This window comes from Apteryx mantelli, chromosome 1 (genome assembly GCF_036417845.1).
Source record: "Apteryx mantelli isolate bAptMan1 chromosome 1, bAptMan1.hap1, whole genome shotgun sequence".
Taxonomy (NCBI): Eukaryota; Metazoa; Chordata; class Aves; order Apterygiformes; family Apterygidae; genus Apteryx; species Apteryx mantelli.
In genome coordinates, this window is record NC_089978.1 from 222,358,917 (window position 1) to 222,373,116 (window position 14,200).

A 14,200-nucleotide genomic window follows, 5' to 3' on the forward strand; every position below is an offset into this window, starting at 1 on the left:
TGACCACCTTTTTTTATCTCTAATGCTTTTTCTTTAATGCCCACAAGCATTCAAAGTGCTTTGGCAACTGTGTACTGCATTACATTAGCAATTTCACCAAATGCCTGTGCATATAGAGTCTGCTGGGAGGAAAAGGGAATATTTTTGCCAATGAGCATTGAATTTTACATCTCATCACATTTTTCTTCTTCAAAGCCATGCTATTTTTACTGCACACTTTATAGGGATTTTTAATACCAGGCAGCATAATGAGCTGGAAGCATGAAACCAGTTTAAAGAGACTGGACAAAGCCATGGAGGACAATTTTTTTGTGGGCTACTACGTGCATAGAAACCACTGTGCTGAAAATAGTAGCTGCCTGCGTAGGCATTCAGAAGAAATATCATATCCTTGCCCTGTTTTCACTCTTCCCTGGGCATCTGCTTATGGGCAATGCTTAAGACAGGATCTTGTGCTAGATAGAGCCATAGTTTGATTCAGTATAGACATTCTCATGTACTTAACAGCATGAGGATCCAAAAAGAAAGTCATGCCTTTATGCTTCGTTCTACTTCTCATTTGGGAATGGTCAGGTGTTGAAACAGGGTAACTTACACAGCGCTAAGCTCTGTGTTTGTTATCATGACCGGACTGTTACAGTACCTGGTCTAGCACCATTAAAGATTGTCTTTGCGATGTGCTGCCCATCTTGCAGACAGACACTGCTATGCCTCAAGTGCAGAGATATTTCAGGATATAAAATGGGAGAGCTGGTTCATCTATGTCTTTCCTAAATTTCCTGATCTGCAAAGAGCAGACTTGCAAAGTGGCTGCTGGGCCAACAGAGAGCCTTATGAACAGCCACTGGCTGCTGATGATGCAAATTCTTGGCTGTTGACTATGAACAGCTCTGGCTGAATTGCACCTTTAGCAAACACAAGTTCAAGCTCACAGTCCCTGCTGTGGATATCTTTTAGTACGTTAAAAACAAAGTTTTTCAAGTGAGGAAGGGTGAAGGGGACAGTAAGATAATCTAAGTGTATTCATTTCATTGGTATTAGTTTTGTTGTATTTTAAATAGCTGTTTTTCCACTTTTTCATTTTACTCTCTGCTTCCCACTTGTCATTTCTCTGTACTGTAAGCATTTCTCCTGCATTTTTTTTTTAAAATGAGGTGGTGAAGTGCTGCTCTGAACACTTCAGAAAATGATACCTGAAGGACTATTGAGTTCAATGACTAGCTAGACAGGCCAGGAGGACCTAGACAGGCTAGAGAAACAGGCCTGCAGGAACCTCATGAATTTCAACAAGGACAAATGCAAAGTCCTACACCTGGGAAGGAAGAGCACCTTGCAACAAGACAGGCTGGGGACTGACTGGCTGGGCAGCAACTCTGTGGAAAAGAACTTGGGGCTCTTGGTAGACAGCAAGCTGAACATGAGCCAGCTATGTGCCATGACAGCAAATGAGACCAAGAGCACCCAGGGCTATATGAACAGGACCAAAGACAGCAGGGAGAAGGAAGAGATTGTCCCCCTCACTAACCCCTCATGAGACCACACCTACAACACTGCATCCAGTTTTTGCCCCCCCAATACAAGGAAGACATCAACAAATTGGGGAAAGTTCAGTGGAGGGCCACCAAGATGGTCAGGTCTGGAGCACTTGCCCTGTTTGGAGAGGCTGAGGGAGCTGGACTTGTTCAGCCAGCAGAAGGAATGGCTTTGGGGGGACCTAATAGCAGGCTTCCCATGCCTATGGGGAGGCTATCAATGAGATGAAGCCAGGCTTTTCACAGTAGTGCATGGCGGGAGGACAAGAGGCAATGGGCGAAATTGAAATAAGAGGTTCAGAACAAATAAAAGGAGAAACTTCATGATGAGGACAGTCAAGTGGTGGAACAGGCTGCCCAAAGAGGTTGTGCAGTCTCCATCCTTGGAAGTTTTCAAGATCAGACTGGAAAAAGCCCTGAGCAATATAGTCTGATCCCATAGTTGACTCTGCTTTGAGCAGGAGGTTGGACTAGAGACCTCCTGAAGTCCCTTCCAACTTGAATTATTCTTTAATCCTATGATAGAAGAGAGGTTTCATTCCAGTTCTGGTTCCCAAGCTAACCATCTCTGCAACACTGCTCCTAGGAATACCAGGAATAATGTCTGTTTCCTGTAAAAAAGAACATCTCCTATTGCTCCTCAGCAAGAAAATCAACACTCAAGAGAGATCACTGATGGAAGAGGTAGGAGGAAAGCAGATTCTTGGCAGGCTCTTTCCTCACTACCTGCAACATTCACCATTCTGACACAGCTCCTCTGCTCACTTTATCTGTGTGCTTGCTATCCAAGTCCTGCATACACAACTATATCCATTTACTCATCTGCCTTTCCTCCTCTCTGCACAGTTTTCTCACTCTCTTATGTTCTGTTGATGATACTGCCTCAGTGCTCCACTTGTTCATCTCTCCTCCAGTCCTGCAGAGTGTAAGGGTAATGACTCTGAGTCGGATCAAAGGCACATCTAGCCCAGTATCCTGCCTGAGAGTGACCAATAATAATTGCATGAGGAAGAACAGAAGAACATGGCAAGCATACAGTGCTATTTTGCCCCTTTCAAATACTCTGCCAGCTACCAGCAATTTGCTGATCAAGAACTGCCTGAGTCAGAGTGCCTTTGTATTTAACCCTTGGTGGACTTTTTTCTTCTATATATTTGTCCAGTGGTCTTTGAATTCATGCAAATTTCTAGCATTCACAATACCCTGCAGCAAAGAGCTCTGCAGCTTGCCATCACTATGTACTGAATTACCTCCTTTTCCTTCTTTTGAACCTCCCTCTGTCGGTTTAATTTGATACCAGTCTGGTTTGTAAAGACCTTTTACAAGGCTTTCTTTGAATTGTGTTGCTGTGTTATTATGTTCTCTTAGTTTAATCTTTCATTACCCATTCCTACTGTGATAGCAAAATAAGGAAGTAAATCAAAAATTTTTTTTAATGCCTCCCACTTATATGTATATAGTATATTGCAAATACAGTTGTACTGAGTAAATTCCAGCTATCTCTCTAAAACCTGACTTACAGGATATTCACTCTATAGCTAGTATCATCCCATGCTATCTGGACTCCAATGTGTTTAATCTTGACCAAGAATTATTAATAAAGTACAAGCATTATTCTATCTATAATTTAATGTTGATTGAATTGTGATCACCAAATCACCTACTTATATTTTGCAAAATACAGTCTTCAGTGTGTAAAGAAACCACTCAATGATGTTTAAATGTGATCACACAGGTCAGACAAAACCTCTCCCTTAACATGAAGAATCACCTGTTTATAGTTAAGCATGGGGCTAATCGTTATTGAGTTTTATTTACTGTCTACACAGGATACGGTTCTGCTCAGAGTGTCTCTGAAGTTAAAACATGGGCAAACAAAAATCTCTTGGGAGCCGGCTTAAAACCTGATGTCTTGATTAAGTATTGAATTTATGAGTGCCATTTAATCCTTGGAGAGAAGGTGGGCTCTGCATAAACCCCTTCAGAGATAACAAGCACACAGCCATATAGAAATCCCTTCGGTGAAAGCAATGCTGAGGACAAGGGTTTTGATAAAAGGTTAGGTGCCAGCCACATGATTTGTGAAAGCAGCCTAGCTGTTTTTAACCTGATGAAATGGATTGAGAGTGATTCTATTAGAGTTTATTTAAAATACTGGTAGCTAAAAGCATGGCTTTCTTTTTCCTATCTCCACTCCTACTGACTGAAATGTTAACAGTTAACTATTTGTAGTAAATATGTTCATTTTTTTAACTTTAATCTTAACATTTGCCTGTTGCTAAATGCTGTTTCATGTTAATGGGGAAATCACAGCCCAAGGGAATGGCAGTCTGTATGACAAGGAATCTGACCGACCCTTGCAGCATTTGGAACCTTCCACAAGACTCAAAGGTACCGAAAAAACAGCAGAGCAGCTCTTTACTAATTTGAGCACTGATAAAACAGGGTATCAGCTGAGAAGAAATGTTTCCCAATGTTAAGTGTAAGTCAGAGTCTCACCAACACACAGCACAACAGTGGGGAAAGTTCCTGTAAGTTTTTAACTCCTGAACTAGATAATCTGTTCTGTCAGATCTCAACCCAGCAAATATCAGCGTGCCATCTGATATTCTCCTTGGGTCATAGGAACATACGTGACTGCTGAGCTCTTTGCTTCCAGGCACATTTCACTGCTAGAGACTGAGTGCTCCTACCTCCTCCAGACCTTGTCCCTATACCACAAACCAATGTTCTACCAGGTGAATACGAAATTTTGAAAGCTATTCCAAGTTCTCATGATGGATGGTGGAGGTGAGGCTGATCACCGAGAAAAGAAAATATTCGTCTATCACAAATGGCATGGCACTTTGCACTGCCAGTGACCTTCCTTTCTGCCTGGCTCAGATAGTTCATCCTCCATGTTCGTAACTGGAAGATTAAGTGTCAGTGAGAAATAAACAACTGTGTCCTTTTGCTAACTGCATTTGAGATTTTGTTACAGCTATCTTCAAACAGCCTACTCAGTATCTCCATAGTAGTGGTGTATATATGCTTCCCATAAAGAGCAGCAAGACATCATCAGGATCACCTATGAGTTACAGAGGCTGGGGTATGCAGGAATAAAGAGCTTGAGTCAAAACGGATAGCTCTCCAGCGACCAGGAGGGACCGGTGAAGAACACTGTCTTTGAACACCCCAGAATAACTGGTCTCAAATGAGAATCACGCTCCTGTGTGCATGCCCCAAACACAGCTCGGCATTACCACAAGCCTCACGGTAACCCTCTCCCTACATTTTACAATATGCTCAGTGCATCGTTAATTTCTAAAGCAAATGTAAAACCTCTCCATAATGCCTTCAGGACTGTTGCCCTAACAGCCTAAATCCCTGTGAGAATGTAACTGTGCATTAATTTGGGATGGCTAATGAGGTTACTCTCTCCAGATCACACCCCACCATTTCCAACTTTGCCTTCCCCATGCAGGGATGGCTGAGCAGGTCACAAAGCTGCCCCTGAGCTTTTCTGGTTTACAACTCAGAGTATTAGGGTGCTAAGCGCCAGGGCTCTGCTCATTTTCAAAAGTGGGAAGTGGGTGGGCATTACAGTTCTTGGGTTTGTTAGGCCGACATCAGTTCAAGGCACCAACGGCACACTGACAGGAGGAGGACAAGGAAAGTCAACAGCACTTCAGAGAAGTGAAAAATAACATACTGTGGTGGCCGATGCTGCACAAAGTTTAAATCACAACTCCTGTGAACCTGAAAACCTACTTAGAAAAGGGGAAGGCATTGGGAGTTCATCCAGTATCTTTACAGAGAAGGACGGTCCTGAAACGAATCCACTGAGAGGGGCGCCAGTACTGACGGCAAAGCCTGTTCCTCCTGTGCCAGATGCTTCGTACCAGTGCAGCCAGATAAGGAGGCACGCTCACCGAGCTCCCGAGCTGGCGGGCAGAGCAGGAGGAGCCTGGCACTCTCAACACCTTTTTTGAATACCAAGTCACCCCTTATTTCCTCAGCAGCACGTTAGTCAATAAGATACATCCGCCACCTACAGCCAGTCTTTTTAGCCCATGGTGTTTTTAATTGACAAGGGGACATGAACTATTGCAGTCCTTGCAAAAACACTATCTACATCATTTTGATGCTCAAAGGAGGGACTCAGCAGGTACCATGACCATTCTGCAGACTTTCAAGTGTTTTTAACGTCTGACGTTGGAGCAGATGGCATGGTAGTTATGTTGGAAGTCTGACAGAAATTCTCTTTTCTATCAGGCTCCACACTGCAATAAGTTCCTTTTTTTCAAATTTTTGTCATTGTATTTCTTCTGGTTTACTTTCTTTGTAACAAGTCAAGGGTTAATTACCTTTGTCTCAAGAAATTTCTAGATGCAAACATGAAATGTTTTGACCTCTTTGCCACAAGTCCCTGGGAATCTTAATCAGCCGTACTTGTGGGGGATGCTGCAATATTCAAATAATTTGGTGCATTTCTGCACCAAGAAAAAAAAAATCAAACCAAAACAACCAACCCCTGCTTATTTTTCATCAAGTTCTTTGCTGTTAGTAGTGGTTTTTATGATGAAGTCAACTGTGTATGAGCCTGTCATGGTGGGTGTAAAATGACAGCTCAAGAAGGACTACTAAAACAAGTCAATTGCAACCCAATTTCTACTCCTTGGCTGTTTTCTATTTTAGCTTATCTGGAATTCCAAACAAATTAACTGGTTTCTAAGATGCACTGCTTTTGGTGTGCACTGTAAAGGGAAATTGAGAAAAGAAGTTGCTGTCCCCTACTCACCAGGAATTGTTCTCATTCAGTTCAAACAGATGTGGGCCACTCTGGGACTGAGCATAATTAACAGTTACTTGTGATTTTTTCCTGTTCCTTGTATTTACTGTAGGGTCACGTTTGGATGCTGTATTTGTGACAGCTGCAACCATTCTTGCTCAGCACAGGGAATCTCCAGGTCTGTTTTTAATCTTCCCCGATAAGGTTAAATTTTGTGTTTCTAATCCCCTTGTTGAATGGTAGGTGTATAGCTGCAATGGCTGGGAATCCAGTGCAATGGTCAGGTCCCAGTGTCTTAGGTGCTGAACAAAAAAGACATCCCAGAGACATTATGCTCTATGCTCATGAAAGGGGCAGAACTGTATAAACCCTACAGACTTCAAATCCCTCTTCTCACAGTTCTCTACACAGAGCTATCCTTGAAAGTGTACCTGTGCAAAGAATGTTCGGTAGAGGCTCAGAGAGACTTCCAGAATCACTGACTCTGCTTTAGTTGACTCTGCTTTAGAGCTGACTCAGGCAAAAAGGAGCTCCTTACAGGCAAGTATTTCATATTTAATGCACACTTTTGCAGTTTTATGATCTCTTGTTGAGTTTAGATGCTAGTTCATTCAATAGCTCCCCTTTAATATGATTTCCAGCTGTATGTGGCTGGATTATACCTTGAATAACTTCTGCTTAGAAACGTTTTCACAAACATGGTATCTTATCTCACAGATAAAATAAACGTCTAGGATTTAGTAGGTACTTCAGCTATCACTGGCCATGGTATGCTTGTCTACTACCTCAGCAGTCATTAGATACTCCTTACAGTCAATGGGCACTCGTGCAAGATTCATCTCTTCCTAAGACTGAGTCTAAAACACATCAGGTAAATCACATGTTGAAAGTGTCTTTCTCTGTGTTCACTATAGAGAGATCCTGGGCACCTTGCTCAGATGAAGATTTCTGTAGTGTTGACATATAAAGCTGGATGAGATGAATCCCATCCCCCATGTACTACTGATAATTTTTACCTTAATGAGAAAATCCATTTGTTACTTTTATTCTAGCCAGACATAAGTCCGTGGGTAAGTGCTGTGGTGATCCCAGGTAACAAGGCAGTCAGCTCTTCTCCCTTTTAACCATGTACATTAACTGTATTGCAATATATGAACAACAAATTAATGCCCACATTTGCTTCCAATATTGCATCTTATCATCTGTCCAAGTTGAGCTTTTATCTCAGCTTTTCAGAGTTACATGGATTTTATGCCTGTGTATTTCAAAGTATGACAGAAGCTTTATCAATATGGTATATAAGTACACACTATGGCAGTCCATTAAACACCTGCTCCTTTTTTTTAAGACTATCTCTTAGTTTGTTTTTCAAACTAATCATACACATATTTGATTATCTCTAGCTTTCTAATACTCTTGGCCCAAGCTCACATGGGACTACAGGCAGCAGTTGATCTCATACAAATGTGAATGTGAGGGACGTATGCACAGTAATTCTGTGCACCAAAAAGTGCATTCTGAATACTAACGCTTGCCTTTTTCAACTTACTTTTTATATTCTTGCTGGGATTATGCTGCTCTCTGATGTGGTTCTAAGCAGAAGTTTACTTTATTCTGTGTGCTAAATACACAATCTGTTTTGGCATTACCATCGCTTTCAAATTACGCCTTGGGGTTAGTTAAAATCAATACTTGATCACACAACACACTACTTTCTTTTTTGCCCCCTTTCTTCTTGCCCCTTCTCTAGGGGCTTCTCTACTTAAATAATAACTTACTCTCCCCAGCTCCAAGCTACATAGCCCTCAAACATTGCTAAAGCTAGGGCTTTGTCATAAAAATGAATCAAATATATAAATAATTATGCGGAGCAGTGACTCCCAAGCTGTTCTTTGTGAAGAATACCCCAGCAAGGCTTAATGTGAGGGTGTGGTGCTGCAGTGTGGGGCGAGGGTCTGTCTCCTAGTGGCACCGTGTACGTGAATGCCCCAGTGAGATCTGAGGACTGCTCACTGTGGCCTTATGGACCACCAGTGGCCTGTGAACCTCTGGCTAAAACCCACTGATACAGAAAATCAAGAAGATGATTAAATGAGACCAACATACTGTCACTGTGCCACCACCCCTCATTCACTCTGTCCTCTCCTCAAATCTTCCTCCTCAAGCATATTTTTGGTTGTAGTTGTACTGTAAGTCTTTGGGGACAGGGTCTAAAGCTCCTGATACAGTCTGTAGATGAGTGCCTGTTACAAGCCCCTATCCTGTTTGTTCTTAGAAAATGTCAGTTGTTACCTGCTCCAGTGGCTCAGTCTGTTACAGTTCATGGTCTTAAGCTCAACCACCCATGTATTTAGCACACTGTGCTCCCAGCCCAGCTGCAACACGGGCAGACAGAAAATCATCCATCAATCTCAGTTTGCAAGAATGGAGAGTGGGAGAAATTTCCCTACCCCTGGCAGTCCCACAAACAGAATCACAGAAGAAGGGACCTCTGGAGGTCTCTAGTCCAACCTTCTGCTCAAAGCAGACCTAATGTCAATGTTAGATCAGGTTTTTCAGGACACATGCAACTTTCATTTAGAAATCACATTACACATCCACTCTTAATAGATTTCAGTTATAAGATAGTTAAGGAGGGCTGAGTCTTTTCTGTAGGCTCAGGCGCTGGCATGAACGCTTCACAAGGACTACCTCTCCTCTTTAGGAACTGATTTCCCCACAGTTTGTCTTACCTACAGATTTTGTTCGTGGAATTCCTTTGCGCAGTGAAACGTGGGGTTTCTCAGCTCCTGAAAGGACCCCTGAATGTGCTGCCATACCCTGGCGTTCAAAGAGTGACTGTGAAAGGAAAAAAAAGGAAATTTCCATTCTTGACATCTGTGAAAATCAGCTGAAAGGAAACAATACTTCATCTTAGTCCATCTGATTCTTCTAACTCTGGATGAAGTTGGAGCTATAACACCAAGTTAGTTTGCACATCAGACCCTGTCCCTGTAGTGCAGCACCTGCAAGCAGGCTCTCAGACAGCCTAACAGAGGGAAGGCTTCCTTGGAAACAAGTACTGACTCCACAGTTTACCATAATCCCCTTCCTCGCTCCTACCTTCAAAAATCTGTCTTCAATGTTTCTCCATCCAGAATGTCTCCAGAATTTGTGCCATTAGCCCTTTAAAGGATAAATCCTTCCTTCTTCTCTCCTACTTGCCTGCTTCCCCTTGCTGGTTCTTGAGCACTTTGTGACCATGGTGTGATAATACATAGGACCTCCCTGGATTTCAGACTGCTCCCTCAAGGATTGGTGGCAGTGAATCTAGACACAGCAGCCTTCTTTGTGTGTGAAGGTTTCAGACAGACCAATCTCTGTTCAGAATCATCTTGTCCCATTTTATCTCCTGTTCCAGAAGCTGCCTCCCACTGCCTGCAGTGTGCTTTCAGAACTCAGACTAACCTGGAGCTTGCATCCTCACTCCTACTCCATCCCTCTTTCCCCTCACAGACTACATTTTTCTCTTTTATGATGTTTCCTAATATCCAGGTTCACATCTTGAAAATCTCAGCCAGACTAAGCTCTCCGACTAAGCTCTCTACCTTTTCTTCAGATATATTCTTATATCCTTCCTGTCATCAACCTCATATTTGTGAAGAAGTGCTCAAAAGCCTGGGTCAGCTCTTCTACCACCTGTCTGGACCCCTGCTCTCTCTGCACCTCTATCTTCACCCAGACTCTGTTTTCCACTCCACCCTGTGAAACCACTTCCTAATCCAAGTCTGCTGCCCACATTCAGCACATGACCCAGTACTTTGTGCCCTTGCACCAGTCCCTTCCCTCTCCCACCATAAGCCCTCCTGTCTCACACTGATTTCTGCTGGCGTGATGCGCCGGCTTGTTGGTCGCTGCTTCACAGTGGCTGCCCTAGAATCTGCTTCGACAATGTCTGCTCTCAGCGAGGGCTCAGCTGCTGCCAAAATCTCATCCAGTTTCTCTGAAAATCCAAACATAAAGGCAAACCAGTTAGCAAGGGCCATTGTATCAAGACAGATCCCCTAGGACAAGCCCATCCTCTTTTGTGTGGTTGAGAGCAAATTTCCACTTTTGGAGAATGGTTCATAGGCCTGTTGAAAACAGAGTTTGAGAAAGCTGCCATTCAGTCTTCTCCTCCCCAACCAGCCCTGCAAACAAAGATTTCTTAAGCATCCATAGAACAGCCCACCCATCCACTATGAGAAACCAAGCACCGACCTCACACAGATGAGGGAACTCCAGCTGTCAGCACAGCACAGCATAAGCAGTGCTGTACGGCTGTACTACTGCACTCTCCCATCCCTACTGCATCTGTGCAGCTGAGGGAACTTTTAACGTTTTATCTAATGTTTGAGTATTGACTTGCCAACGCTCAAGTTTGGGAATCTGCTTCTAGCTGCAGGGTTTTGAGGAAGCCTATTTGTTTAGCTTAAAAGAGCAAATTTTTGCCCATATATATATTTTTTTGATATTCGGATTGAGATCAAATCCCCCCTAACTGGGTTAATAGGGGGAGGGGGGCCAGGGTGACTCCAGGTAATGGGAAAACCCAGATGTCACAGGGAACATAAGCTATGTAGAACATCGCAGAAAAGAATTGCCCAAGCAACTCCATGGGAGTCAGTCAGGGTTCAGCAGCAGTTAGCAGCAAACTGGGATGTTTTCTTCCTGATTGCATTAACAGGCCTTAATGGCCCTGACCAGACTCACTTGGGGCCTCCCTGCACATCCCCTGCCCAAGGGCCCAGGAGCTGCATTTACGCTCAGGGCTGGGGCTTTGGTCCCTGGCTGAGCTATGTTGCAGGAGTACCTGTCTGTGGCGCTATCACAGCTATGCCTGTGCCTGGCCATGGACCCCGCTGATCTGCACCCCAACCCATGGACCAACTTCCTAGCTTGACCTTGGCCTTGCCTTGTCGTTATGGACCTGCCTGGCAATCACTGGGCTGTATCTGACCCTGATTACCCTCACCAGACCAGGTCCTGACCTGATTTCACGGCCTGACCTCAGACCTCTTCAATACAAACTTGTCTGATGATCTCGACTCTTGGTTGAACCTGACTACCATCCCCAAGTCTGCCCTGCTCAACTTGCACAGACACTGTGGGGCTGGGCACCGACTGGTGCAGCCCCTGGCCTGTTGGCCGTATCATGCTTGGTCCTGGCTCCCCATCCTTTAAGAGCAGCTGGCTCTTGCTGCTCCCTAATACCTGCAGAGCAACTGTTCTGCATTTCTTTCATACCACTCAGCGCCAGGAGGGCTTACTCACTCGGACAGAGCTGCTGGCTGCTATGGGGATTTCCTGTCTGGGGTAGTAAATCTTCCTGAAACTCAGGACATTGGAAAGCGCAGTGCTGAGACACTGGCTACCATAACCACTGAGCCTTCTTGAGCTCCCTCTGCATGGAGCTAGACAGGGTCCAGCACAGAGCCAAGCTAATAGAGCTTGCTGGGGTGGTGCTCAGCTTATGTAGGGTCTGTTGGGGTATGGCTGCCCCTGCTCCTATGGGAGCCACGTGCAGCGTTAGTCTTGTAAGGCTGAAAAGCTCTGCCTGAGTTCAGGTAGAGCCTTCTAAACTTCTGGTCTCCATCCAGCCTGGCTGTTGAACTTGGGACTGTGAAATGTCACCAGTGTGGTGCGGTGAACTGCTGATCCTAGTGACCCAAGTGACCTGTAGAGCTCTGAGCATCAGATATGTAATCCTATGAAACCCTACTTGGGACTGATATAACTCATTGGTCAGCTTCTGCACCTGTGTGCATTCTGGTCACAGGAGCTGTCTACTTTTAGTATTTGTAAGACAGCATTTCTGAGTTATAAAAATTAAAGCCAAGTCCCAAACATTTCAAAACACCTCAAAAGTCCAGTCTGAGGAGGAGTGAGCCCAGTGCAAACAACAACTGGCAAATGGTCTTTGCCAAGGGGATTGTGCATGACCTCTGAAGCCAACACCATTGGTGAGACTAGGGACCTGTGCATATTCCAAGCAAACAGCTCAGGTCAGCTCCTGAATTTTATTGGCACAGAAACCTTCAGGCCTTCATAGCAGACCTCCTGATGCGGTCACGCACCACGTTTTCTCTGGGAGATTTCACAATTCTTTGCCCTCACCGCCAGGTGGGACTTGCACGGTGCAGTTACCACACCAGTCTCAGGATCGCTCAGCTTGCACAAATGGGAGCTGGCTCAGCCCTTATTGCTAAACACAGCTAAACAAGCCTGTGAACCTGTAACAGCAACTGGCCATAGGCTGATTTTTAAAAAGGAGCATTTACTGGAAATGTGCCTGACAAGTGTTCCTGAAAGTTGCTCTGGGCAGCGCTGTAGTTACATTCAGTTTCAGGACCCCTGTGCTGTGAGAGAAGTAACAGTAAAGTCTTAGCCCTCTCACTCTACCTCAGTTTCTGGTTTTATTCTACCTTCAATCTCCTAGTGCCACTAGAATGCAGGGAAACAAATCGTCACTAACTGTACTTTGAGTCTGTCATGCCTTTGCAGGAGACAGAAAAGCATTCTTGAGTGTATCCTGTCTGCCTTCAGGCTGCTGGCGGTGGGAGATGAGGCTGTGCTGGACGTGCCCTGAAAACCAGGGCCTCTCCAAGGACGGTCCATCCTAGTTCTGACTGTCCAAAGTCACAAGCGCTCTCCACCACACACTTGCAGTCAGCCATCTTCAATGTCAAGACATTCCTAGTGATCTTCTGCTGATCACTCTGATGCAGGTGGCTTCTGCATTACCTCTGTGTCTGAGAGTACTGAACGATCTGCTCTTTATAGAGGTGGTCTGGGGAGGTCATTCATAGACCTTCTGTTTCTAAGCCCTGCTGGGCTTCTTCACTACTTTATCATCCTTACGGTGAAAGAGTTAGTCCCTCATATTTCCTAAGGCAGAAATAGAGTTCTGCTTCTGAAAAGATGAGAGTTGGGGTCACAGCTCCAGGCTCCCTCCCCTCTACACTGTTTCCACGTTAGAGAAATGCAGTGCAATGTGTTGGGATGGGATGAGCCTTCCTGTTCTATTTAGGATTTTCCATTACTGGCTCTCAGCCCTGGCAAGAACATCCTGTCTTTGTAATGTCCCTTACTCACTGTCCCCACTGACCCTGCATGGTGCAGTTGTATACAGTCATACTCGATCCAGCTTTACCCCAGCTTGCTTGGGCACTGATAACGGGGCCTTCATGGTGGTTGGCCCTCTTCACCTGGAGCCAGAACAACTGGTAGTCAAACTAGCTCTTCTCCAGGTTACTCAGGTATGCCCTCGGAGCTGCTATCAAACCCTGACTGAAGAGCAGGTATGTCCTCAGGTTCTTCCTCAGTGTAGGACCGCTGGGAGAAGCAGGACATCCTGCACAAAGGCAGAAGCAGAGGCAGCGCTTGCATTTCTGAATACAGCAGAGCATGTGGCTGCTATTTTATCTGATGGAATTCCAAAGTCTTGATCCAGGGGCTGAAGGAGACTGTACTTTAAGATCCTATAGAACATTCCTGTACAAGGTATATATTCACTGAGGAGCAAACACAAAGCAAGCGTGGGGAAATCAGACCTTGAGCTTCATTGTGCCTGGGCTGACAAACAGAAATTCCTGTCGGTGCACAATGTGACCCCACAGTGTTTTGCCTTTTTGCTGGCCTCTACTAGAGATGTATATGGTGACTGCTCCCTGCTGTTGCTGCACTGGGAGGGGAGGTTAGCTCTGCAGACCTCTGCCATTACTCAGGACTTTCTTTAGACTAAGCTTGCTCATGACAGCCAGGGGATGGCAACCTGGGGCCAACTTCTTGTGATGCATCATGACCTTTCTACAGTGAGGACTGGGATGCTTTTCTGGGTGTTTGACAGGGAAAGGATGAGTCCCAGGATGTGCAGTTT

General features: G+C 44.8%; 1 protein-coding gene across 12 annotated transcripts in view; it reads right to left on the minus strand.

Annotated features, from left to right (window-relative positions):
• Positions 1–14,200, minus strand: part of SHANK3 (SH3 and multiple ankyrin repeat domains 3) — a 376,011-nt gene that overhangs the window by 38,515 nt on the left and 323,296 nt on the right. For all 12 annotated transcript variants that reach the window (XR_010887770.1, XR_010887771.1, XR_010887772.1 and 9 more), the window contains exons 18-19: positions 10,158–10,285; positions 9,036–9,141 (exon numbers count right to left, since the gene is read on the minus strand). Coding sequence is in view for 9 of the 12 variants with exons in the window: in XM_067317628.1 (XP_067173729.1) it covers positions 9,036–9,141; positions 10,158–10,285 (234 nt within the window). In the remaining 3 variants the exon portion in view is untranslated. The remainder of the gene's footprint in view (positions 1–9,035; positions 9,142–10,157; positions 10,286–14,200) is intronic.